The sequence below is a fragment of the Cervus canadensis genome, chromosome 10 (genome assembly GCF_019320065.1).
Source record: "Cervus canadensis isolate Bull #8, Minnesota chromosome 10, ASM1932006v1, whole genome shotgun sequence".
Classification (NCBI taxonomy): Eukaryota; Metazoa; Chordata; class Mammalia; order Artiodactyla; family Cervidae; genus Cervus; species Cervus canadensis.
The window spans coordinates 63921244-63948821 of record NC_057395.1 but is presented as its reverse complement, the minus strand read 5'-3'; the positions used below and the strand labels follow the sequence as shown (position 1 = coordinate 63948821).

Here is a 27578-nt window from a genome sequence, read left to right as displayed (position 1 = left end):
AGGACTGATGCTGAAGCTCCAATACTTTGGCCACCTGATTCGAAGAGTCGACTCATTGGAAAAGGCCCTGGTTCTCGGAAAGATTGAGGGCAGGAGGAGAAGGGGATGACAGAGGATGAGATGGTTGGACAGCATCACTGACTCAATGGACATAAGTTTAAGCAAACTCTGGGAGATAGTGAAGGACAGGGAAGTCTGGCATGCTGTAGTCCATGGGGTCGCAAAGAGTCAGACACAACTAAGCGACTGATCAAAAACAACAAATTCCCCCCACCCCGAGCTTTAGTTTTCTCATCTGAAGACAGAGAGAATTGGACCATATCCTTTCTGAGGTTCTAACCAGATCCTCTTCAGACTCAGAGGCTCCCTAATTCTGAGCAGATTCTCAATAAATGGCTGAGATACAGTGTGCTGTAGTCATAACAGTGAGCATGAAGGTGAAATGACAGATGGTTTCTCACAGCCGACACCTCACAGAGGGGCTGGTGGACCAAACGTGGCCTTCACAGCCCGGCCCTTCTTGCCTGGCCCAGCCCCAGCCCAGGGGCCAAAGGGCAAGCCCCTCACGGACCTTTCAAAGCGCATGACCTTGGCCAGGAGCAGCTGCAGGGGCTCCGAGTAGTTCCGGTAACTGTCCAGAACCTGCAAGAGGTTGCAGAGCGACTGGATCTCGTGCTCTGCCCTCCAAGAGGGCTTCTTCTGCGCGATCTGAATGGCCCTTGGAGGGAAGTGACCCTGGGGGGAGAGAAAGCCAAAGTGACGCAGAGGACCCAGCAGTTGCCCCCAGAAGCTGGCGGGAAACTCCCCACACTCCTGCCCCCACCCTTTCCCACTCCCACACAATAGTGGCTGACACGTGATAAGTGTGCCCTGAGTGCTGGGCATTGGGACAGGCATCTTGCACTCACCATCTCGCTGCGTCTTTGCCCAAAGAAGCGTGACGCGATTATTACCCCCATTTGACAAATGCAGACACTCAGGCAGGACTGTGGCCTAGAACTGCTATATGCCAAGGCCTGTGTCCCCCACTACTGACCAAGAACCGCTGCCGTTCACTGACCCCACCAGTCAGTAATGGGGCTCCCTGGGCCCATTCGACACATTGCATACTTCAGTCAAGGGAGACATCCCTTGCCTCGGCCTGTACCTCAGCAAGCCTCAGGAGCCTAAGGAACAAAGAGAACCTCCCAGAGATTCTCAGCTAACCCTCCTGAGCCAGGACTCATGGACCAAGGTGAGGGCAGATCCAGGCATTCGCTCACCACTCCCACCTGCTAGGGAAACAGTGCTGTGATATTTATTTGTATGTATTTGGCTGCACTAGATCTTAGTTGTGAAGTGTGGGATCTATTAGTTGCAGCATGTGGAATCTAGTTTCCAAACCAGGAATCGAACCCGGGCCCTGTGCATCGGGAGCAAGGAGTCTTAGCCACAGGACCACCAGGGAAGTCCCAGGAGAAAATCTGAACGCCTACCACAGCCTGGGGCCCTGGTAGGGTCTGACTCCCTACCTGTCTACTGCCCTCCATCTGTACCTCCTGCCTCTCTCCTTCATTCTCTAGTCTCCACCCATCTTTTGCCTGTGCCAAGCTCACTCCTGCCTTCAGTCTTTGCTTGGGCTGTTTCCTCTGCCTGGAATGTCCCTCCCCTGGATTTTCACAAGAACATGGCTGCCACCTCCTCCTCTATTCTGCTCTCAGCTCATACGGTGCCACATCCTCAGAGACTCCCTTCTGGATCATCTGAGCTAAAGCAGCAGGACCCCTCTCAACACTCTGTAAGGTCAGAATCATTTTCTTCAAAGCATTTAATACTTTCTGAAATGATCTTACTCTTTTTTGTTAAAGGAAAAGAAAGTGAAAGTCGCTCAGTCATGTCCGACTCTTTGCAACCCCATGACTATCCAGTCCATGGAATTCTCCAGGCCAGAATACTGGGGTGGGTAGCCTTTCCCTTCTCCAGGGGATCTCCCCAACCAGGGGATCAAACCCTGGTCTCCTGCACTGCAGGTGGATTCTTTACCAGCTGAGCCACAAGGAAGTGCCCCCCCCCGCCCCTTTTTCTTCCAACCCCATGGACTGGAGCCTGCCAGGCTCCTCTGTTCATGGAATTCTCCAGGCAAGAATACTGGAGTGGGTTGCCATGCCTTTCTCCAGGGGAACTTCCCAACTCAGGGATCGAACCTGGGTCTCCTGCATTGCAGGCAGATTCTTTACTGTTTCAGTCACCCAGGAAGCCCCCTTTTTTGTTAAGGTGTATATTATGTCATTTTCCCACCCTAAACACACACACAGACACAAATCTTGAACTCCACTGTCCAATATGGTAGCCAACAGCCACGTGTGGCTATTTAAACTAAATTAAATTTAAAAATTAGTCCTGGAATTCCCTGGTGGTCCAATGGTTAAGAATCCACCTTCCAATGCAGGGGACCCAGGTTCGATTCCTGGTCCAGGAAGATTCCACATGCCTGTGGACCACAACTACTGAGCCCATGCCCTAGAGTCATTGCTCTGCAATAAAAGAAGCCACTGCAGTGAGAAGCCCACGCATCACAACTAGAGAGTAGTCCCCACTTGACACAATTAGAAAAAGCCCAGGCACAGCAACGAAGACCCAGTGTAGCCAATAAATGAATAAATAAAATTAGAATAAAAAAATTAGTCCCTCAGTCCCACTAGTGACAAGTGCTCAATGGCTACATGAGTCTGTTGGCTACTGTACTGGATAATGCATGCTACTAAACATTTCTGTTGTCACTGAGAGTTTGAACAAAGGTGCTCTAGAATATAAGCCCCAATATAAACACAATAAGGACTTCATGGTGGTCCACTGGTTAACATTTCACCATCCAATGAAGTGGGTATGGATACAATCCCAGGTCAGAGAGCTAAGATTCCACTTGCCTTGTGGCCAAAAAAAAAAAAAAAGATGCAAAAATATTGTAACAAATTCACAAAGACTTTAAAAATGGTCCACGTGAAGAAAATCTTTTTAAAAAATAAACACAACAGTGGCCTCGTCTACCTTGTTTACCACTCTTAGAATGTCTCACCTGTAGTGGACACTTGACGAAATAAATATTTACAGAAGTACGGATGAATGCCAGCATCTTACATAACAGTAACTGTCTTGAAGCAAAAGAAAGTAGGTCATGATGAGAATTCTGGTCATCACACCAGGAGATCGGAAGCCACGCACATTCACTCAGAACGGCAGTGTAGCACAGTGGTTAAAAGCGCACAGGCTTGGGTACCAGGTGTTGGGTTTGAACTTGGTCCTGCTACTTCCCAGCCAGCTGTGTGTCCTGGCACAGGTCTCTTCTCCCAGAGACCCAGTTTCCCTGTCTGATGACAGAAACTATATGGACAAACCAGAGTTAATGTTGTCAAGGGCTTACAATGTGCCTGATGCAGAGCAAGGGTTATGGAAGTGTCACAGTCTCTTTTATGGTCCGAATCCATTCCTTCTTACTATCAATAACCCATTAGGACTTCTATTATAGGGTCTATTTATGGCAAAACACAGACGCCTCTGGCTTCTATGAACCAGGCTCACTTGGGGCCCTAATTCCTCCAGGAAATCCTTGTTACCACCCTCAACCCTTGAGACACCCTTCTGTTGATTCCTACAGACTGTTATTTAACTTTCTGAGTAAGTTCCATCACCTTAACTCCTATTAGCTCCTTAAGGGCAGGTGCGAATGTTACAGTCATCCTTGCTCCTCATATCCACTCAGATGGGGTGGGGAGGAGTGGATTGGTTCCAGAACCCCTGTCAATACTAAAGTCTGTTGTTGCTCAAGTCCCTGCCTTAACATGGTGTAGTATTTGTATGTCCTCCCATATACTTTAAATCATTTCAAGATTACTTAAAATACCTGACACAATGTAAACATTATGTAAATGTTGTAAATACAATAAACAGTTACTGCCTGCAACTATGTATTCCAATTTTGCTTTTTGGAACTTTCTGGAATTTTCCTTTTCTGAATATTTTCTGCCTATGGTGGGTTGGATCCGAGGATGTGGAACCTGCTACAAAGATACAGGGAGCCAACTGTACTCCCCACCACAGACACAGACTGAGGACTACCCAAGGAGCTCAAAAAAAATCTGTAATGAAGAAAAGGGAGTATCACTCAAAGACAGCCCTTACTGTTTCTCAAACACCATTTCTCAGCACTGTCAATCTCACTCACTTCAGGCCTTCATTGTGGTCCTCTAGCACAGCAGTCCCTAACCTTTTAGGCATCAGGGACTGGTTTCGTGGCTAGCACAGCAGTCCCTAACCTTTTAGGCATCAGGGACTGGTTTCGTGGAAGACAGTTTTTTCACAGACCAGGTCAGGGGGATGGTTCAAGTGATGAGGACCGATGGGGAGTGGCAGTTGAAGCATCACTTGCTCTCCCACCACTCATCTCCTGTTGTGTGGCCCAATTCCTAACAGGCCACGGATGATAGCGGTCCACAACTCTGGGGTTGGGGACTCCTACTCTAAAATACAGGAAGGATAAAGGAAAATAAGAGGGGCCATCCATAATCTCACCACACAGAATTAGCCATTAACATGTGGCATTTCTGCGTGTGTGTGTGTGTGTGTGTGTACGTGCACGTGCTCAGTCGTGTCCGACTCTTTATGACTCCACGGATTGTAGCCCACCAGGCTCCTATGTCCATGGAATTTTCCAGGCAAGAATACTGGAGTGGTTGCCATTCCCTTCTCCAGGGGATCTTCCTGAGCCAGGGACCAAACTTGCATCTCTTGTATCTCCTGAATTGGCAGGTGGATTCTTTACCACTGTGCCACCTGGCATTCTTGCTTCCTGTCTTTTTCCTATGTATAAATAAAACTTTTGAAACTAACACAATATAATGACTATTTCCCATTAAAAACCAGAACAATAGATAGTTAAAATCCCCTCGTACCATGTCACACCTAATCCAGACCTGCTCTCCACCACTGGAATTAATCATTTATATATGTTATTTTTTATTATGTTTATTTTTGACTCTGCTGGGTCTTCACTACTGGGAGTGGGTTTTCTCTAGTTGCAGTGAGCAGGGGCTACTCTCTAGGTGCAGTGCGCAGGCTTCTCATTGAGGTGGCTTCTATCATTAGGGAGCATGGGCTCTAGGGCTCCAGGGCTTCAGTAGTTGTGGCTCCTAGGCTCCAGAGCACAGACTCAATAGTTGTGGCACATGGGCTTAGTAGTTTCGAGGCATGTGGGATCTTCCCAGATCAGGGATCGAACCCATGTCTCCTGTATTGGCAGGCAGATTCTTTACCACTGAGCCACCTGGAAAGCCCTATGTATGTTAGTACAAACTTATACATGTGCCCAACAGAGTATGTATAGAATGATTTTGCTTTTATTTACATAAATGTTAAGACTGCTGACATTGTTTATGCAACTTGCCTTTTTTTCACTCAAAACTATGTTTTAGAAATGTGCCTGTTGTTTCCAGTGTCTCACAAATGGTATAATAAATGAGTCTGTGATTCTAAGCCTTGATAATTCTTAAGATTTTTTTGAGACGTTTAGTGTTAGTAGAGTCCTAATATGGACTATACTGAAGTTTAGTTTTCAAGTGTTATCCTGAGAGACATCTTATATATGCATACATATGTGTATCAGTTTGATTGATATATAATTTATATACGATTCACCACTGAAAGTGTACAGATCAATTTTTAGTGTATTCAGAGTGGTACAGATATCACTACAATGGATTTTAGAGCCTTTGAATCACCCTAAAAAGAAACCTGGTACCCATTAGCAGTCACTCAAAGGGCAGGTTGGATGGCATCACTGACTCGATGGGCACGAGCTTGAGCAAGCTCTAGGAGATGGTGACAGACAGAGAATCCTGGCATGCGGCAGTCCATGGGGTGGCAAAGAGTCAGATACAACTGAGCGACTGATCAACAACAACAAAAGGGCAGGTTTTTAAAGCAGGTCTTTATTCTCCATCCCCGTGTTGGAGACAGAGCCAGAGAGGCCTTGCCTATAAGGTGGACTTTCCCTCTGCATCCTCCTCTCTCTCTCTGCTGCTATGCACAGAATTGCCCTCATCTCTAGAGCTCTGTGGCCCTCAGAAAGACCCCTAGTTTCTCCCATCTGAAGGGCAAAACTTGGGTAACCTTTCACGTCCAGCGTCAGATACTGGCTGGTCTTGAAATCTGAAGAAACTCAGAATTTGGATGAGTTACTGTGCTTCATACATAATGGGACATGAGAAATTAGATTATGCCCAGTGGAGGCAGACAATAGAAGCCACACCTTGGTTCCAAGGGAGGACAGGGGAGCAGAGCGATCAGGTGGTCCTGTACCTGTTAGAAAGCTCTGTGCCCCCTGCTCTTCCTGAGAGGAAAACCAGCATGGCTGCTCCAGGCCAGGGTTGAGTCAGGTCTATGGGGGTGAGAACTTCAGATCTTTCCTATAAATAGAGAAGCCCCTTTAGAGTTGACATTAAATTTCAAATTTTAATTTAATATCCAGGATTTGTTGGAGAGAAGCTCAGAACATAATAATGCTTGAAATTCAGAGAACAAATCACACAAGCCAAGTCACATGATGCTGGGAAAGATGGAAGGCAGGAGGAGAAGGGGACGACAGAGGAGGAGATGGGTGGATGGCATCACCGACTCAATGGACAGGAGCTTGAGAAAGCTCTGGGATATGATAATGGAAAGGGAAGCATGCTGTACTCCATGGGGTCACAAAGAGTCGGACACAACTCAGTGATGGAACAACTGAACAACAACCACAAAGTCACATGAAAGCATTCCCTCCTCAGGTGGCCACCTGAGCCCAGGTCAAGGACAGATGTGCCCAGCATCTCTCGGAAAGTTTGGGGAGTTCCCATACAGGTCAGGGCTTCTCCCGCCTCACTGATTATTTCTCCTCTGTCTGCAACTCTCACATTCTCTGCTTTGCCTTCCACTCTTTCCCACTGGTCCAAGTGCAGATCATCTCCCCTGCTGGTTCGGCTCAGCTATAAAGCAACAATGTGGACTTCCCTGGTGGTCCAGTGGTTAAGAATCCGCCTGCCAATGAAGACAACGTGGGTTCGACCCCTGGTCAGAGACGATCCCAGATGCCACGTGCTCTAGAACCCTCAGGCTGAAACTACGAAGCCTATGTGCCCAGAGCCTGTGCTATGCAGCAAGAGAAGCCATTGCAATGAGAAGCCCATACACTGCAACCAGAGAAAGTCCACATACAGCCAAAAATAAAATTAAAAAGTAATAACAAGAATAAAGTAAAATTTTAAAAATAGTGAATATTAAAATAAATAAAGCAATAGGGTTCAGGGTCGTGGGTGGGCTCATAGTCTTGGGATGCCAGAATTGAAAGGTACCACTGACAGCGACTATTTCATAGGTGAGGAAACTAAGTGGCTAGCTCTGGATGGCACACTGGGTTGGTAGCAGAACCTGATCTGAACCCAGAGGTCCTGATACCCAGCCCAGGGCTTCTCTGAGGCTATAATGCAGAAAAAAAAAAAAAATCCCAGCAGAAGGTCAGAGCTTTCTATACATACCGACTCTGCAACAAAGTCCATAGTATCAAATGTGATTCGGCCTTCTTTCTTCTTCTGGAAAAAAACAAAAACAAAAAAAGGAGAGGAAGGAGAATCAGCCAGACTGCTTCTAGAATTTTGCACTGAGACCCTCCTGCATACCTAGACCACCATGCAAGGCAGGCAGCCTTGAGAAATGTCCACCTCTGCTCAAAAGCCCAGCTCTGCACAAGACTTGGGCCCAGAACTGACAATATGGTGTTATGGAGGCAGAGAGAGAGAGAGCAGGGGTGAGGAGAGGGAAAGGAGGACAAAGAGAGAGAAGGGGAAGCCAAAGGAGGAAACAGAAGCAAAAGCGAAGGAGAGGGAAGTACAGTAAGTCCCCTACATATGAATGAGTTCCATTCCGAGAGCGCCTTTTTAAGTTCAGTTTGTTCCTAAGTCCAACAAACTCAGCCTGGAAATCCAACTAACACCATCGGCTGTACAGCACTGGACTATAATAGGTATGTAATACTTTCCAGCCCAATAATGCATTAAAAAAACAAAAAAATACAGAAAACATTTTTAATCTGACAGTACAGTATCTTGAAAAGCACCATAGTCCAGTGCAACATCTGGCACACACGGGCTGGCATTGAGTGAACAGGCAAGAAGAGTTACTGCCTGGAGGAGGAGGTGGAGGTGGGAGACGGCGGAGCTGAAGGACGTCAGCAGTAGGAGACAGCTCCAGCTGCAATTTCACTGCCATCTGACACTGATGGGATGAACGTGTGCATCTTTGAAAGTTCGAAAATTGAAGGTTTGTAGGGAACTTACTATATAGAAGGGGGAGAAAAAAGAACAGAAAGAGGGATAAAAAGGAAGGAACAAATGAAGCCTACATTCACTAAGTGCCTATAGCAAGCCAGGCACAGCTTACCTTATTCCATTTCATCATCAGAACAAAGCAGGTAGTACTGAGCAGCCCCGCTGGGGACTTGAAGTGGGTGAAGGAAGTTGCCCAAGAATCATACAATGAAACGGTCCTGGTCCAAAGGATGGCCAGGAAGAAGAGGTGTAGGAGGTCTTAGGGACGAATTAATCCAACCCTATTTCCTAACAGATGCAGGGAGGATGTGGAAAGAGTAAAGAAAGGGGCAGAGAAAGAGGGAAAATGCTATGATGGGGGGGTCGGGGGGAGAAGGGAAAAGAGGGACAAATAAGGCCCTGACCACCATCCTGTGCTACACTAGGGAAAGTGGAAAGTGAAAGTTGCTCAGTCATGCCCAACTCTTTGTGACCCCATGGATTATAGTCCATGGAATTCTCCAGGCCAGAATACTCGAGTGGGTAGCCTTTCCCTTCTTCAGGGGATCTTCCCAACCCAGAGATGGAACCCAGGTCTCCTGCATTGCAAGTAGATTCTTTACTAGCTGAGCCACACTAGGACCCTCATTCATTTCTCTGAGCATACCTCACTCCTCCCCCAGAGCCCACTTGGATCCCTGTCTTCTCCCTCCATTTATAGTTTGTGCATCCATCTGGTGCTTCTCAGGGAGGCTGATGAAAGAAAGATGTGGTATTCAGAGAGGTCTGAACTCATATATTTCACTGAAAACCAGTCTATGGCTCTCTGCCTGACGCTACTCTCCAGCCCGCCAGGCTCCCTGCCCAGAAGTCGTATGACGCCCATAGGCTGGCCCATCTGGACAGGGCAACATTGTTAAGTTTAGCCTCGCACTCCCCTGATGACAAGCCTGTCATCTGGTATTCAGCTTCCAGTTGTCTGGGTAACCCGGAGACTCCTGGTCTCCAGGGCCCTTCCCTTCAGCACCGTGTGACAGCCTGCACCAGAATGTACCAGACTGTCCTTCCTGAGGTTATGATTCTCCTACTCTATCCCTTCTCATCTCAGGGCAGAATCTGGCTGCAGACTTGTTGGCAGCATAGCATAGCATCTTCAAAGCATGTGAATTTGAATGTCTTTAGATGGGGTAAATCCTTCTCCTCCAGCTACCCCCAGGTGCCTACGTCCTGCCTGCTACATCTTCAACTCAGCCACAGACACACAGTTACATTACCGGCTGTCCCCTTAGAAACCAATCTAAGACACTTCCCTGTCCCCCATCACCCCCCCTCTGTGACCCTCTCCTTGGCTGCTAGCCTTCAGAAACCATGCTGGGAAATACTTCGGAGGGAATCACCAGATGTAGGGGTGTAGGTGGGGCTGGGTCTAGTCACTTTTGGCAAACAGGACTCTGGGTAGGGTTTGTCCAGGAACTGGATGAGGAAACTCTGGAGCCCTGGATAGTAATGAACACATCTTTGCGGACCCAGAACAACTTAACAGAAAGGTGATCTTTTTTGAGCCAAAAAGGGCCTCAGGATCCACTGCTGGGATAAAATATCTGAAATTGAGACCTTCTAAAAAATCTAGAAAGCATGGTCATCAGGGTGGCCCTGCAAGTGTCTCCTTCTTGTCCAGGTGGAGGGATAAGACAGAAGGAAAGAACGCAGACGAGATGAAGTTGGGAGGTATGTGGGAAATCCTGGCTCCGTTGTGACTCCCAGGTTTCTTCTGGCCATTTTGATCGCCCTTGGAAGGGAGATGGCTCCTTCCCCCACTCCTGATGCTTCTCTCCATGTGGAGAGAGTTGGACTAGCAGAACATGACTAGCCCTGCTGCTTTCACATTGACAGGGAGTAACTTAAAACTCTCTGGTGAATTTGGAAGAAGAAACGGACCACAATCACCCCCACCTCCCTCCCTTCAAGCCCACGTTCCGCTCTGCCCATCTCTGCTATGAGAAGAGGGCGGGAAACCCTGCTACTGCAGTGGAGGCCTGCCTTGGTCCAACACTGCCCCTGACTGGGGTCATCAGTAACACTGTCTCCTTCTGGGGTTTAGTATCAGGTAACCATCTGGCTTGATGACACCCAACGTAAGTTTTCTCATGAATACAAGTGGCAGCTGGTTCTCCCATCTGCTTCACCCTTTGTCTTCTCTCTCAGTTGATTCAGAACTTGGGCTGGGAAGTGAGGTGCTATTTGTTGGACCCCTTTAAACCCTCTTATAAACCTGCTAAGCCCAGAAGCTTACATCCCAGAAAGAGAAGATAGGGTGCTTTCTGTGAGCAGTCTCAATGATCTGATATTCCCGAAATCCCCTGAGGCCTTGACGGAACATTTTACACACTCGATTCATCATGATGATGTCCATGGAGAGCCGGTACAGACCCTGTGGAAACAAAACAAATCTGATTTCAACAGCCAACAGCAAGCTGGATAGTGCTGAGCAAGGTGAAATGTAACAGGATTAAATGCAGTGCTGCTGCTAGAACCATAGCTACATCTTCAGGAAGTTTTCAAGTCTGCTGAAATCCTATTGGTAGCTTGAAATTGACCACGATGGGAGTATTTATGCCCTAGAAACTGGCAACTATTATCGATGGGGCATCTCCCTCTCCAGGAGCCAGGTGTTGAAACATTCACCAGCCCAGCTTTAGTTAAGTCCTTCACTTCAGTCCAATAACATGCACAAGTAACCGCAGGCAGTGAGGGGTGATGGGGAAAGCCTGCATGCTGAATTCAGATGGATCTGAAGGAGATGCAACACTGCTGGCTCTGAAGACAGAGGGAGGGGCCCTGAGGCAAGGAATGTGGGTGGTCTCTAGAAGACAGGAAGTGAAGGAAATGAATTCCTTCCTCCATCCTCGAGAAAGGAACACAGACCTGCTAACATCTGGATTTTAATACGTGCCAGACTTCTAGCCTCCAGCAGATAATAAATGTGTGCTGTGGGTACTTCCCTGGTGGTTCAGTGGTTAAGACGCCGTGCTTCCACTGCAGGGGCCAAGGGTTCGATCCCTGTCTTTTCTCTGGAATTTGGAATTGTTGCTGAGAACAAATCTCACCATCCCAGTGTGAACTGAGGATTAAGGGAGTCATCCTCTAACAGGGAAGCAAGTTCAACATCAAAGAGACAAACCTACATTATAACACAATCTCTGCATCAACTCACCCAGTTTCCTCAAAAAGTCAATCTCATGAGGAAAAAAATAAAGCATGAGAAATGTTCTAGATTAATAATACTCCAAGCAAGTGCAAAACGTGAACCTTGACTGGCTTTGGTTCATAACAACAAGCTGTAAAAGCCATGTTAGGGACAGATAAGAAAACTACATTCAATAAAGTCACAAGACTGGACATGGCACTAGTGTGTGTGTGTGTGTGATTGTGGGTAAAACACATAATTCTGAGTGGAAAAAAGGTGAAATGAGCTGCCATGTATGATACCACTTTGAAAAATGTGCCGCACACTGCAGTTGCTTATGGATGCACACATTTGTAATAAAATTTTTTTTAATAAAATTTTTACATATAGGAAAGAGACACATCGGTTTCTGGAAAGTGATTGCCAGTGAGGAGAAAGGGAGTGCGATGGTGAGGCACTTTGTCCGTAACTATAATACTTTTTAAAAATATTTATTTTTCTGCTCTGGGTCTTAGTTGCAGCATGCAAACTCTTAGTTGCAGCATGTGGGATCTAGTTCCCTGACCAGGGACTGAATCTAGACCCCTTGCATTGGGAGAGTGGATTCTTAGCTACTGACCACAAGGGAAGTTCCAGTAACTAAATAATTTTTTAAAAATTCATATAGCTAAAGGAAATATGGGGGAAATCTTTATCAATAAAATTTAATATTTATTGGGAACTCCCTGGTGATCCAGAGGTTAGGACTCTGCACTTTCTTTTTTTTTTTTTTTTCCCCAGCCCCCCAGGACTCTGCACTTTCACTGTGGGCACATGTTTGATCCCTGGTCTGGGAACTAAGATCCCACAAGCTGCATAGTGTGGCCAAAAAAAATAATAATAAAGTTTTTAAATAAAATTAATATTGATTGAAAACAATTGGCCATTATCAGGCACTATTCTAAGCCTGTTACATGTATTGACTTATTGAACCCTCAACAATAAATCAGTGCAGTAGGTACTAATGTTATCATTACCCTTTACAGAAGAGAAAAGAGGCACAGCAAATCAAGGAACCTGCCTAATATTATTATTAGTCACATGACTAACAGGTGATAGGGATTGGGGGGATTGCTTTGTTTTTAAACAGTTTGTTTTCTTTTTTAAATTGCATCTATCTATTTATTCATTCAGTAGCCCAGCATGGCATGTGGAAACCTAGTTCCCCAACCAAGGATAAGATCCCATACCCCCTGCATTGGAAGCTCAGAAGTCCCAGTGATAGAGATTTGAACCCAGGAAGTTTGGCTCCAGCGTCCATAAATTTAATCTATTACCCTACCCTGAGGCTGGGCACTATTCTCTCTGAATCTCCTAATAGCTCGATGGGTGAGTTCAGAGCAGTTCTCAGAGGCTCCAAGTGCAGCCAATGCCAAGGGCAGAGTAGGCTGCAGGGCAGGGGTGAGAATTCAGTCTTTCTGAAGCCTAATGTGAAACTCTCTCCTTTGCGACTCCAACAGGTACAGAGTGGCCTTGTTTATCCAAGGTTACCTCCTATACCTGCATCTACCTTCTTCAAAATACCTATCTGTTCAGTCTTCCACTCTTCCTCCCAGGGCCCTTGACACTCCTCACCAATTTCTTCCTCAGGATCTGCCAGGAATGGGACACCATATATTTATTCATGGTTCCTGAATTGGCAAACGGCACAGCAATCCCTTTGCCTTTCAAGAGTAGGACCACAAATCTCTTCCAAGAATCCAGTTATACTAGAAAACAAAGTTTCCCTCAGTGGCAAGGTAAGAGCTCCTCTCCATTCCTCATACCCGACCACAGTGGCTGGAAGCCTTGTTCTAACGAATCTATTCTCAGAACCTCCTTATGTCACATTTGAAGATTCTGGAAGGAAGACAGGGTAACGGAAAGTAACTGGAGTCTGGGACTCTTAACATTTAGTGAGCACTCAAATGCATTATTTCAGTTAATCCTCAAAACTATTCCAAGGTGAGGGGCTTTGTACCCACTCCCTATGTGAGGTTGAGGCTCCAAGTAGCTAAATGACTGCAGAGTCATGGCCAGCTCAGAGAAAGTAAGAGGCTTCTGGGATGGGGGTAGGGGCATTCAAAATCTCAGCCTGGGGACCACTTTGAGGATTAGAAATTGGAGACAGCCCTGGAGTGTAGGTACGTGGCACTATCATAATCTTAATAAATCGGCAAATCAGGAACACTCAGCAAATTGGAAGTCCTCAACTAAATGGGGTGCCAAGTGTTAAAAGGAACTGGATAGGAGACTTCCCTGGTGGTCCAGGGATTAAGACTCTGCATTCCTAATGCAAGGGGCCTGAGTTCAATCCCTGGCTGGGGAACCTATATCCCACCTGCCCCAGCTAAAGATTCTGCATGCTGCAACTGAGACCCAGTGCAGCCAAATAAATAATTTTTTTTTTTAACGAAAGGAACTTGATGACTAGAACTCAATGACTCTGAGGTCCTTCCAAAAGTACAGTATTTAAGTTCTAAAATACTTTCTTCTACTATATCAAACATGACATTGTTACTATTCAGTCATTAAGTCATCTCCCACTCTTTGGGACCTCACGGACTGCAGCACACTAGGCTTCCCTATCCTTCACTATCTCCTGGAGTTTGCTCAAACTATGTCCATTGAATAGGTGATGCTACCCAGCCATTTCATCCTCTGCTGCCCTCTTCTCCTTTTGCCCTCAATCTTTTCAAGCATCAGGATCTCTTCCAATGTGTCAGCCCTTTGCATCAGGTGGCCAAAGTATTGGAGCTTCAGCTTCAGCATCAATCCTTCCAATGAATATTCAGAACTGATTTCCTTTAGGACTGACTGGTTTGATCTCCTTGTAGTTCAAGGGACTCAAAAGTCCCCTCCCTCTTGAGCCTCCCTCCCCACCTCCCAGCTCATCCCACCCCTCTAGGTTGTCACAGAGCACCAGGTTTGAGCTCTATGCATCATACAGCAAATTCCCACTGGCTCTGGATTCCCACAGAGCTCTGGCTCTGGTCATGTGTGTGTTTCAATGTTACTCTCTCAATTTGTCCCATCCTCTCCTTCCCTCACTGTGTCCACCAGATGTTTCTTAAACTGTTCCAGAGCATAAAAAGAAGGAAAACTATCAAATTCTATTTACTGATAATAGGGAAGGAGAAACTGACACTGAGGCCTGATAAAGGTAGCATAAAAAGAGAAAGCTAGAGATTCATCTCATTTATGAATAATGTTTTTAAAATCTTAAATAAATTGAATAAATGAAATTGAACAGCACATTCCAAAAATAACATTATTTCAGGAATGCAAGGATGGTCAATAGAGAGTCCATAAATATAATTTATGTTAGCATGACTAAGGAGAAAAATCATCCAATCTTCTTCATACTTTAAAAGCCACTTCTGACAGAGGCTGAGTGCCAAAGAATGGACTGTGGCAATTCGTCTAACTGTGGTGCTGGAGAAGACTCTTGAGAGTCCCTTGGACAGCAAAGAGATCAAACTGGTCAATCCTAAAGAAAATGAACCCTGAATATTCATTGGAAGGACTGATGCTGAAGCTGAAGCTCCAGTACTTTGGCCCCCTGATGCAAAGAACCAACTCATTGGAAAAGACCCTGATGCTGGGAAAGATTGAAGGTAGGAGGAGAAGGGGACGACAGAGGATGAGATGGTTAGATGGCATCACCTATTTAATGGACATGAGTTTAAGCAAACTCCAGGAGATGGTGAAGGACAGAGAAGCCTGGCATGCTGCAGTCCATGGGGTCACAAAGAGCCAGATACAAGTGAGCAACTAAACAACAATATTAATGAACATGTCACTCTTGGTATCTAGTGCTCCAATGTGCTGGGGATCTTAGCAAGACTGCACAGAGCATACCTCTCTCAAGGAGGAAGAAATTTCCCTCTGCCTTTCTAGGTTCTTCTGGCTCGTCTAAAAATTAAACTGATAAGAGACAGATTAACAGGAGAAAATTACACAAAAGTTTAATAACATGTATACTTGGAAGAAACCCAGGAAAACTGAGTAATTTGCCAAATGGCCAAAATCCTCACCTTAAATTTCAGCTTCTTTAGTTAAAAACAAAAGAGGATGTCAGGGGGACTTCCCTGCTGGTCCAGTGGCTAAGACACCACACTCCCAATGCAAGGGACCAGAGTTTGATCCCTGGTCAGGAAACTAGATCCCACATGCCACAAGTAAGTGTCTTCATGCTGCTACTGAAAGATCCTACATGCCACAACTAAGACCCACTGCAGACAAATAAATTAATAATAATAATAATAATAAATTTTTTAAAAGAAGATGCTGGTGGTTGTGATTTGGGACTTGAAAGGAACAGAAAGACAATTTCATGTGGAGATAGAAAAAAACAAATATTTGATAAACACATGTTTGCCAGCCTTGCAGACACAATGGTGTAACCAGGGAGGGTTAATTTTTACTTTAACTCTTGTTTTTGCCCATTTTGTTATAATCACACATAATGGCCTGCCTCAGAGAACCCTGCCCCCTCTGCATGACTCTTACACTAAAGTGCCTTTGTTCAGTTCACAGGGAGATCTGACCCTGCCCACCTGTGAATGACTGTAAGGAAAAGAAACTAACACATCCCCCCGCCTGAGGCTTACCAGGCTAGGAGATAGATATTCGCAAGAATTAAATGATCTTTTACTTTGTTTCCTTACCTACCCCCATCTCTGATCCATAAAAGAACCTGACATCCAGGCCCCCCAAAATATGATTATTTTGAGGCATGAATCTGTCATCTTCTCTGTCAGCCAGCTTTCCAAATAAAGTCGTATTCCTTGCCTCAACACCTCATCTCTGGGATTCACTGGCCTCTCATGTGGTGAGCAAAGCGAGTTTGGACTCAATAACAATGGAGCGAACATGCAATAGACTCTGATTGCTAAGGTCCTGCGAGGTTCCTCCACCACACTCAGTTCATATTCTTTGCAGGTATCTCTGGTATTAGCTCTATTCCAGGTCCTTTATCTAAATTCTCTAGGCAGCTAGGGGGGTGGGGGTGAAAATAAAGGCTCCTGAGGTTTCTATTTCCTAAAAATAATCAAATTAATCTTAATGCCAAAGAGACACATTTTGGGGTGGAAAATTTTGCTTCCCTACACCTCAGAGCTGTCCCATTGGTTGAGGGCTGCTCTTAAAGGCATTCAGTTCAGTTCAGTTCAGTCGCTCAGTCGTGTCTGACTCTCTGCGATCCCATGGACTGCATCACACCAGGCTCCCCTGTCCATCTCCAACTCCCGGAGCTTACTCAAACTCATGCATGTCTATCAAGTTGGTGATGCCATCCAACCATCTCATCCTATGTTGTCCCCTTCTCCTCCCACCTTCAATCTTTCCCAGCGTCAGGGTCCTTTGAATGAGTCAGTTCTTCACATCAGGTGGCCAACGTATTGGAGTTTCAACTTCAGCATCAGTCCTTCCAATGAATATTCAGGACTGACTCCCTTTAGGATCAACTGGTTGAATCTCCTTATAGTCCAAGGGACTCTCCAGAGTCTTCTTCAACACCACAGTTCAAAAGCATCAATTCTTTGGTGCTCAGCTTTCTTTATAGTCCAACTCTCACATCCATACATGACTACTGGAAAAACCATAACTTTGACTAGATGGACCTTTGTTGGCAAAGTACTGTCTCTGCTTTTTAGTATGCTGTCTAGGTTGGTCATAGCTTTTCTTCCAAGAAGCAAGCGTTTTTTAATTTCATGGCTGCAGTCACCATCTGCAGTGATTTTGGAGCCCAAGAAAATAAAGTCTCTCACTGTTTCCATTGTTTCCCCATCTATTTGCCATGAAGTGATGGGACCAGATGCTGTGATCTTAGTTTTCTGAATGTTGAGTTTTAAGTCAGCATTCATTCACCAGCATTCTGGGCGGAGCAATCTAGTGGCAGAAAAAGTCCTCTGGCAAAGGTGTTCAGAGTGGGAACTCATCTCGTTAATGAAGAAATGGCAAGTACCAAGAAGACACAGAGAGTTCAAGTCAATAGAGGAGGCCTAGGACTGAGGTCTCAGGGAGAGAGAGCTGGCAGAGTTTAGAGTGCTCCAGAGGTCCTGCATGTTGAAGGCAAAACCAACACCACCTTCTCTTGAACACTGGGGCTGTGACGAAAGGGCTGGCTCTGAGAGCTTTCCTGATACCACTGGCACCAAGGAGAAGCAGGGCATGTGGGCTGACCAGGGAAACACACAGACACAGACATGCCAGTTTTGCAACCCTGCAGCTGTCAAGCTCCATCTGCCAGCATGAGGAAAAAACTAAACCAATTCACTCACACAAAACTCATGTCCTAAGGAGCTTCATTAATGACCTTTTAAAAGACTTCCTGCCAGCCTGTAATTCTACTCTAGTCCCTTCTCCATGCACAACTCCAACAAAGATCTTGACCAGGAAGAACTCACTTCATTTAAAGGGGAGTTACAGTAAAAAAATAAATAAATAGCATCAGACCTATATAAATATATTACAGAAAAATTGGAGATGGAGGCAGGGAACAAGAAAAACAAATGCTAAATGAAAGGCACTCAGCAGAAAAAAATTAACATGAAACAGATGATAATCATGAACAACAAAGGACTCAACGGGCTTAATGAATTTTAAAGCAAGAGATCAAAGCAAAGACGCAATAGTTCAAAGAAGAGATGATGAAGCAACTGGAGAAAATGGCATTGACAGAGCTTAGGAAATAAAGTATTTTTTTAAAAAAAAACACCTTACAAGTGAAGGTCATTTCAGAAACATCAAAAAGGAAATAAGCCTTACTGAATACAGAGGATAAGATTGCAAAAAGCAAGGGAAGGAGCTGGAAATGAGTAATTAAAAGGGAACCAAGGAATAATACAGCCAAAAGGTACAGATATACAGAGGGTGAGAAAGTAGGAGGGCTGAGTACATGGGTTTCTTCAACTTTTATAGCTGTAAATCTTGTTACCTTTTACACCCGATAAACCAAGAAACAGATGTCTAAGCATATTGAAAGACATTAATATAGGGCTTCCATGTTGGTTCAGTGGTAAAGAATCTGCCTGCCAATGCAGGAGACACGGGTTCAATCCCCGTCCTGGGAAGATCCCACATGCTGCAGAGCAACTAAGCCCATGCGCCACAACTACTGGGCCAGCACTCTAGAGTCTGGGAACCACAACTACTGAAGCCCAAGTGCCCTAGAGCCCACGCTCGGCAACAAGAGAAGCCACCGCAGTGAGAAGCCCACACACCGAAACTACAGTTGCCCCTGCTCGCCGCAACTAGAGAAAAGCCTGAGCGTAATGAAGACCCAGCACAGCCAAAGTAAGTTCAGAAAAGAAATAAATAAAATCATATATAAAGGGAACTAACAATAAAAACTAAAATGGGATAAGAAAGGATGAAGGAAAGTGAAATATAATCATTACCCTTTTTTGACTTCTGAATTTTGTACTATATATATATATATATATATAAAATCTATTCAAATGAATGACTCAGTATTTAAAGTAATAAAATCAGTGAAGTATAATAAGGAACACAGAGCTACTGGCAGAGTTGCTGCTGCTGCTGCTAAGTCACTCTGTGTGACCCCATAGATGGCAGCCCAGCAGGCTCCTCCGTCCCTGGGATTCTCCAGGCAAGAACACTGGAGTGGGTTGCCATTTCCTTCTCCAATGCATGAAAGTGAAAAGTGAAAGTGAAGTCGTTCAGCCGTGTCTGACTCTTAGCGACCCCATGGACTGCAGCCTACCAGGCTCCTCCGTCCATGGGATTTTCCAGGCAAGAGTACTCACACAAAACTGTGCCTTCTCTGACTGGCAGGGCACCACAGTGAAAACAGTTTCATTAAAACTGTGAACTAGGAGGGTTGCAATTGAATACAGGTCAGTGAAAGGAGAAAGAGGCAAAAAGATTAGGAAGTATGTAGGCTTCTGAATTTACACTGGTTCATCAAGAATGAGAATCCCTAAAAACAAGAGTTAATTACAAACATAATTACATACCTAGGGTCTAAGTCAGTCATCTTCTCCAGTTCAGCAAAACATCAAAAGATAAAATAGATCTCTGTATCCCAAGATCAAACATAGATGATAAAAAAAAAGGTTAGCAAAAAGAAGTTAATAGTCGGTAGGAGACCAGAGCAAGCCTCTTGGACTTCATAATAAAAAACTAAATATGCACAGACGCACAGAACAACCTAGGAGCTTTTTATTCAAACCACATTAGCTGAACCTGTTTTTTCTTCACAATGAGCAAGCTGGGCCCCTGGAATAACGTATGTAGTATGAGGTGTAATGTAAGTGAAATATAATTACTAAATGTAAATTTTGTTGAAAATCTGAATTTCTTGTCCACGATAACTTATCTTTTTTATATATATAAATGTATTTATTTTATTTTTGACATGTACACATTACTTTTATTTATTATTTATTTTTTGGGCTGCGCTGGGTCTTCATTGCTGACACGGGCTTTCTCTATTTGCAGAGAGTGGGGGCTACTCTCTAATTGTGAGGCTTTTTCCTTTTGCAGAGCAGAGGCTCTAGGTGCATGGGTTTCAGCAGTTACAGCTCACAGGCTCTAGAGCACGGACTCAGTAGTTGTGGCTCACAGGCTCAGCTGCTCTGAGGCAGGGATCAAACCTGTGTCGCCTGCATTAGCAGGCAGATTGTTTATCCACTGCACCACCAGGGAAGTCCCAATGGTAACTTATCTTAAAGATTTCTATTTAACATCTCACACTTACAAAATAACAAGTGTTGGCAAGGATGCGGAGAAACTGGAACTCATGCACATTGTTGGTACGGATATAAAATGGTGGAGCTGCTGTGGAAAACACAAGGTGGTTCCTCAAAAAAATTAAATGTAGAAATATCATACAATCCAGAAATTCCACTTCTGGGTATGCAAGCAGATATAAGGCAGGGGGTCTCCAGATAAAGAGAACCAGGCACAGCTTTTTTTTTTTTTCTCAGGCACAGCTTTCTTGACATAAGAGAAGCCATTTTTGGCCTAAGACATTTTGTGATCTAAGGCTTATCTATGAACAGGTCTCAGTACTTAATGATCTTAAAGGAACAAAGGAATGCAGAAGCATTGCCTATCAGGCACAAGAAGTAACAATAGCAAAGATTATAAATCAGTTCTAAAGATCCCCAATTCTGTTTCAAGGACCCTCACTTGGTGGCCCATTCCAGAAATTCACCCAAGGCCTGGGATGTGACCATCTTTTTGAACCCCATTTTCCTTCAACATCTTTACAAAGGAAGAAGGTGGCCTTCTCCCCCTCCTCATTTTTCCTTTGATTATAAAAATGTTGTTGTTTAGCTGCTAAGTCATGTCTGACTCTTTTGAGACCCCGTGGACTGTAGCCCACCAGGATCCTCTGTCCATGGGATTTCCCAACAAGAATACTGGAGTGGGTTGCCATTTCCTTCTCCACGGAATTTTCCCAGTAACGATATTTAACCCATGTGTCCTTCATTGGCAAGTGGATTCTTTACCACTGAGCCAGCAGGGAAGCCCTATAAAAATGTAGCCCACCTAATTCTTGGGGCAGCACCCTCTTACCTGGCCGCTTGTATCACAAGTGTCCGATATTATTAATAAATTTACTTTTTGCCTATCACTTTGCCTCTTGTTGAATTCCTTCTGCACTGAGACATAAAGAACCTGAGCTTCGTTAAGTTCTGAGACCAGGTTTGCAATTTGAGTTGGGAGATTTGGGGTTCAAGTTCCCTCCTAAGCCAGAGATACAAACAGCCAAAATACAAACAGCAACTAACTTGAGACTCTGAAAAGCAAACAATGCCAAGTGGACTTTGGGGGTGAGGGTGGTAAAAACTTGAAGAAACAACCCCAGTGAGTTTCCTGGTTTAATGAAGAACACAAGTTACTACACGAAAATCAACTGTAATTTTATACACTATCAAATGATTAGAAATAAAAACATCAACATCATCCTGGATGATCCTCATCCACAACAACCTGGATGAGTCTCCAGAGAATTATTTTGAGTTAAAAAAAAAAAAAACCCAGTCCCCAAAAGTTACATACTACATGATTCCATTTATATAACATTTTGAAATGAAAAAAATTAAAGAGATGAAGAATAGGTTAGTGTTACCTATGGTTGGGAATATGGGGTATGGGAGAGGAATTAGAGTGATTATAAAGCATGAGCATGAGGGATCTTTGTGGTGATCAAACATTTCTAGATATTGATGGTGGAATAGTTACATGAATTTACACATATGACAAAACTGCACAGGCCTACACACATATACAAATGAGTGCATATAAAACTGGTAAACACTGAATAATGATTATATCAATATCAACTTTACACACTATATTGTACTATGGTTATACAAGATGTTACCATTGGAGAACACTGGGTGAAGTCTAAACTCTTTTTGTAATTTCTTATGAATCTATGATTATTTCCAAATAAAATGCTTAAAAAAAAAAAAAAAAAACTATCCAGGCTTCTGTTCCAAAAGCGCCAACAGTGTGCCATCAAAAGACACCAGTCTCTAAAAGAGACAGGAAATCACATTGGAGCTCTCTCTTCACAAAGATGGTCTGCAATCCACTGCTTGTCCTCTAGTCAACATTTACTGAGTGTCAGCTGGGAGTCAGGCCTTGGAAGCTAAGTGATACAAAATGAATGATTTATGATCCATTTCCATGTGCTCCCAACCTAATGCTAATTGTTGTTCAGTCACTAAGTCATGTCCAACTTTTTGTGACCCCCTGGACTGCAGCACACTAGGCCTCTCTGTCACTGTCTCCTGGGGTTTGCTCAAGTTCATGTCCATTGAGTCGGTGATGCTTTCCAACCATTCAATGCTAATAAAAATGCCTAATATGATAAGAGCATTAGACTAGGAAGTCAAAAGAATTCTGTCCTCTGAGAAACACTTACTAGATTTTTGATTTTGAACCAATCCTTTGCTTCTTGGTATCTTGACTTCTTGACCTGCAAAATTTAAGAGAAGAGAATACATGTAAATATACATTTTAAACATAACCTCAGTCCTCTGGATGGGTTCAGGGAAACCTGAAATTACCCGAAATTGTATGCAGAAGTATATAAGTACATCCCTCTTCTAGAAGAGATATTATAACTTAAAAAAAATAGATTTGGGGGGCTCATTGACCCATTAAAAGTTTAGAATAACTGAATCTTATTTTTGGATTTAATCTCTAAGGTTCCACAATTCTAGTAGATCTCTGAGATCTCTCCTTCCATCTCTAATAGTCTGTAGTTCCAAGAGGGATGAAAGAAATGGGCTAGAACTCTAACATTTGGAATTCCTAGTACCACAAGAGTTCGTTCCCTTCTGCAAGAGGACAAGGATTCAATTTTTCAACATGGAATTCCAGGTTCTTTAGGATTCAACCTCTCATTGATCTTCCAACCTCAGTTATCACTTCCCAAGACCCCACCTCAGCCTAGTTTCCACAAAGCTTTGCTCCCATTCACTCTATGCCTTAGTCCACACAGGGCCATCTGCCTGGAACACCCCTAATTCCACCCTTTTTCTTCTTGAGTCTAGGTTTAAAGGTCCCCTTCCCAGTGAAGGCTTCCCAGGACCTCTCATCCTCACAACAGGCTTCTTAGCCTTGGATACCCACTGCCTGTTACCACACAGGAAACAGGACTATTGGTTCACTCAGGGCAGCAAACCCAGCCACCAAGGGTCATGGCAGAGGAAGTAGAGGTTTGAAGCTGGTAGGTATAACAAACCCTAGGCCCCTGTTTTTCCCACTGCTGAAAAGACAGAAAAATATCAGCTTGTAGGAAAGCGACAACCTGAGAGCACTAGTAAATGAACTATTCTGAATGTTGATGTAACATGAAACTACAGTCTACTTCAAAGAACAAGAGGGAGAGGTGAGGACTAAGGTTGACTGGAAAAGAGTACCTTGTCTAAAGGAAGGAGACCAGCTCCTGCTAAAACATTAAAGATCCATTGTGAAGACAAATTTCAAGGTTTTCAGGCTGTGAACACTGTTCTGTGAGGATCTACTTTAATTCAACTGCAAAAGCACATCCTACGGGGTAGGCAAGTTTTATTCCAGGGCCACTGGCATGTTGGTGGTTGTCAAAGAGGCCAACTCCTTCTGCGCAGAAATCAAGGGAGCTACAAGGGTTATATAAAACCTTTCATAAAGGACCCCTGTCTTTGTTTCCTTGTCTGTAAAATGGGCATGATTGTGTGCATGCAGTCGTGTCTGACTCCTGTGACCCCATGAACTGTAGCCCACCAGGTTCTTCTGTCCCTGGAATTTTCTAGGCAAGAATATTGGAGTAAGTTGCCATTTCCTTCTCCAGGGATTCTTCCCTCTTCAGGGATCAAATGCTGATCTCCTGTGTCTCATGCACTGGAAGGTGGATTCTTTACCACTGAGCCATCTGGGAAGCCTTTATATGGGCTTGTGAGTTTGCTTGTGTTTGCCTAGTCGCTCAGTCATGTCCAACTCTTTGCAACCTCATGGACTATATATAGCCCACCAGGCTCCTCTGTCCATGGGGATTCTCCAGACAAGAATACTGGAGTGGGTTTCCAAGCCCTCCTCCAGGGGATCTTCCCAATCCAGGGATTGAACCCTAACCCAAACAACGGATCTCCCGCATTGCAGGCAAATTATTTGACCTCTGAGCCACCAGGGAAGCCCTAAAATGGGCATACAAAACATATTTGAGAGCCAGCTGTCAAACAGAATACACTATCACTTACCTAAGTGCTGTCAGAGCTACATGCTTTTATCTACATCATCTCATTGAATTCTCCGTCCTAATGAAGTAAGTTCTAGTACATCCACATTTTACAGATAATGAAGCTAGAGCTCAGAGACAGCAATTTACTTAATGAAGACAATCATTTAAAAAAGACTTTTCTTTCCCTGTGGCTCAGACAGGAAAGAATCTGCCTGCAGTGCAGGAGACCCAGGTTCGGTCCCTGGGTCTGGAAGATCTCCCAGGGAAGGGAATGGCACCCCACTTCAGTATTCTTGCCTGGAAAACTCCATGGACAGAGGAGCCTGGCAGGCTACAGTCCATGGGGTCGCAAAGAGCTGGACACCACTGAGTGACTAACACTGTCACTTTTCCCCAAAGTCTTTACTATTTAATCCTCTCAACAACTCTGGCAAATAAACCCTGCAGAGATTTCACCAAGGCATCCTGACTCCCACAGGGTAGCATGCTTTTACTGTTCAACTCATATATAAAGAAAACCATGTATGGAATGCAAATTTTTCTAGCAACCACAATTTGAAAGTAAAATGACAGACATGAATTTTAGCAATATAATTTATTTGACCCAATATGTGCTAAGTATTATCAATCCAACGTGTAACCAATATAAAAAATTATTGAGATATTTTACATTACTTTCTTTTCATAATAAGTCCTGTGTGTATTTCACAGGTCAGCAGATCCCAATTCCGACTTGCCATATTTCAAGGGCTCGTAAACACGTGGCTAGAGGCCACTATATGAGGCTACGCATTAGTAATCCTAAAGTTAAAAGCAGAACCTACAAAGCCACCTGTCTCTTGGTTTCAGAAGACAGGCATAATAATAATAATAACAAAGAGTTCTTGGGCGTTTACTCTGCGCCGTAAGACGGCCAAGTTTTATTACTACATGTGTAGAGGACCTTGCACACGTCATCCACCCGCAACCAGGTGAGTGTACTACCCTTCTCTTTCGAATGAACTAGAGAACTGTCCCGAGTTGGGCCCTCCCCCAGTGCCTGACCAGCGTCCCGTTGTCCTGCCACCCGCCGGGCGCCAGCCCGCGCAAGTCCTCGGCTCGCCACCATCCTAATCAGGGCCAAGTACAGAGGCGAGCTTGCAGGGGCGGACACAGGTCACCTGCAAGCTGAGGCGATCAAGGCGGGCCAAGACGATATTGGGCTCCTCCTCCGGCTTGGGCGGTGGCTTCGGCACCTGCTCCTCCTCCGACCCCTCCTCCGGCTCTTCCTCCGGCTCCTCCTCCTCTGACTTCTCCCCCTCCGACTCCGACTCCTCCTCTGACTCCTCCTCCTCCGACTTCTCTTCGAACAGGTGCTCGGAGGCGCCACCATCCGGAACCAGCCATGGTGAGCTAAGATTGGTCTGTAGCCCCTCAGGCGCCGCCACCTCCAGACCCGACGTGGGAACGCCAGGGGGCGCCGCTTCCGGGAGCCCAGATCCGGCTTCCGGACTCTCGTGCGCCGAGCTCATCATAGAGGAGCCAGCGGGCACGCCCACTTCCGGCCGCCCCAGGCGCTTCGCAGGAGCTGGCAAGCTGGGCGCGCCCTCCGCCCACCTCCCTCAGGGTCGCGCGCTCCGCCCTGTAAGGGAAAAGCCTTTTGCCCCGCCCCCTTGCAGACGCAGAGCTGAGCCAACAACGGCTGGACAAAGAGCGACGCACGGAGCCAGAATCATGGCAGCCACGGAGCAAAGCCTGGCTCCAGCCGGAATCCCCGCGCCGCCCTCGGGGAAAGAAGAAGGAGCCGGCCCAAGCTCATGCCCGGAGCGTGACCCTGCGGGCTCCTCCTCGACTCCTGAAGCCCCACCATCTATCCCCGACTCCTCCAATTCCAGCGCTGCGGTCCCCGAAGCGAATGTTAGGCCTCCTGCGGCGGCCTCCGCTTCCCTAGACCTGCCTGTCGGACCCGCACCCCAGGGCCCTGCGCCGCTTGCGGAAGCCTCTCCGCGCTCCCCTCCAGGTCCAGGCGGCTCCCGGCCCGGCCCAGAGACTTTCCGCCAACGATTCCGGCAGTTCCGCTACCAGGACGCTGCAGGCCCACGGGAGGCGTTCCGACAGCTTCGGGAGCTCTCCCGCCAGTGGCTGCGGCCCGATATCCGCACAAAGGAGCAGATTGTGGAGATGCTAGTTCAGGAGCAGCTGCTCGCCATCCTGCCCGAAGCGGCGCGGGCCCGGCGGCTTCGCCGCCGCACCGACGTGCGCATCACCGGCTGAACGGCGGAGCTGCGGGCGACCCGAGTCAGGCACTCTCTGGACTGGAGCCATGATCGGGTCCGGGATCGTGAGCCTGGCTCCCCAATACGCGATAATGAAAAAATGAGTTTTGGCGGTTCTTGCAATCTCGTGTGTCCTTTCCCGTGTTTAGTTTCCCGAACCTATTTCCACTCTCTCTGGCTAGTTGTGAAACCAAGCTGGGGGCCCATGAGAATAAAGCCTTTGTTTCTTACTCACTTGGCCTTCTTTGGCTTTTGTGGGATCATTATGTGTTGGCTATGGGTCGCCACATCTGGGGATTTTTTTTCCTGCGCGCTCCCCAGCGCCCCACATGGGTTTCCTTTGTTTGGTTGGAGCCTATGCAATGAGGACTCCAGCAGCCTGGTTCCATATTCGCCCGTACCCTTCATTGGCTAGAATTTGAGCTTGTTTTCCTACCTAGGCGGATAGAGGACAGTGGTACTATTGTATGTGGTTGTGGGTCGTGCAGGCAGATTGGTGGCTGTACTAAGTGCTGATTTAACTGGCTGCTGCTGCTACAGCAATACTGCCCTCAACTTGCTCCGTCAGCCTACCTTGTCGGCGCAGTCTTCCCCAAAGGCCCAAGTTACAGGGCTGTTTTAGTAAGTTCACTGCAGGTGCTTACCGAGAGAGGCTAGTTCTTATGAACTCTGGTTTAAGCCTCCAGACCCCTTTCTTAACCAAATTTTAGGCCTCTTGAAAGATTTAAGGAACAGATTTGGTGTGAACTGATGGATTATTTACATTGTTGGAGCTACTCATAACTTTCTAAAATAAGCATAATTGTTTAGGAAGAGAAGAGATTTGGCGAATAATAGGGAAGCTCTGCAATATAACTCCATTTCTTGAGTCTTCTGCACACCCAGGAAGGAGCTGATTGGGGTCCAAGGTCGTTTGGCTTGGGCTTCAGAAGGGTCCTAATTGTCATGGGTGCCATCTTTTAATATAAGAAAGGCCAGACCTGTCTTCCCTGCATTGCTTTCAACAAGCAAAAAGGTAACAGTCCTGCAGCTCACACCACAAAGCATGAGTCAAACTGCGCTGGAGGGTGGTGTGGGGCATTTTACTTTTGAATACT

General features: G+C 45.6%; 2 protein-coding genes across 3 annotated transcripts in view; one reads left to right on the top strand and one right to left on the bottom strand.

The window, feature by feature from the left end:
* CNBD2 (cyclic nucleotide binding domain containing 2) overlaps window positions 1-25757 on the bottom strand; it is a 59994-nt gene extending 34237 nt beyond the window's left edge. The window contains exons 1-5 of one of the 2 annotated variants that reach the window (XM_043478677.1): window positions 25387-25757; window positions 22427-22480; window positions 10609-10746; window positions 7548-7601; window positions 572-735 (exon numbers count right to left, since the gene is read on the bottom strand). In XM_043478677.1, coding sequence (XP_043334612.1) covers window positions 572-735; window positions 7548-7601; window positions 10609-10746; window positions 22427-22480; window positions 25387-25740 — 764 coding nt within the window. In that variant the 5' untranslated portion in view covers window positions 25741-25757. Of the gene's footprint in view, window positions 1-571; window positions 736-7547; window positions 7602-10608; window positions 10747-13116; window positions 13168-22426; window positions 22481-25386 lie in introns of those variants that run through there. The other variant, XM_043478679.1, reaches the window with a different exon arrangement.
* Window positions 25748-26711, top strand: SCAND1 (SCAN domain containing 1). The gene has a single exon (XM_043478703.1). It carries the CDS (start codon window positions 25940-25942, stop codon window positions 26477-26479), a length of 540 nt encoding a protein of 179 aa, XP_043334638.1. The 5' UTR covers window positions 25748-25939; the 3' UTR covers window positions 26480-26711.
* The last annotated feature ends 867 nt before the right edge of the window (window positions 26712-27578 follow it).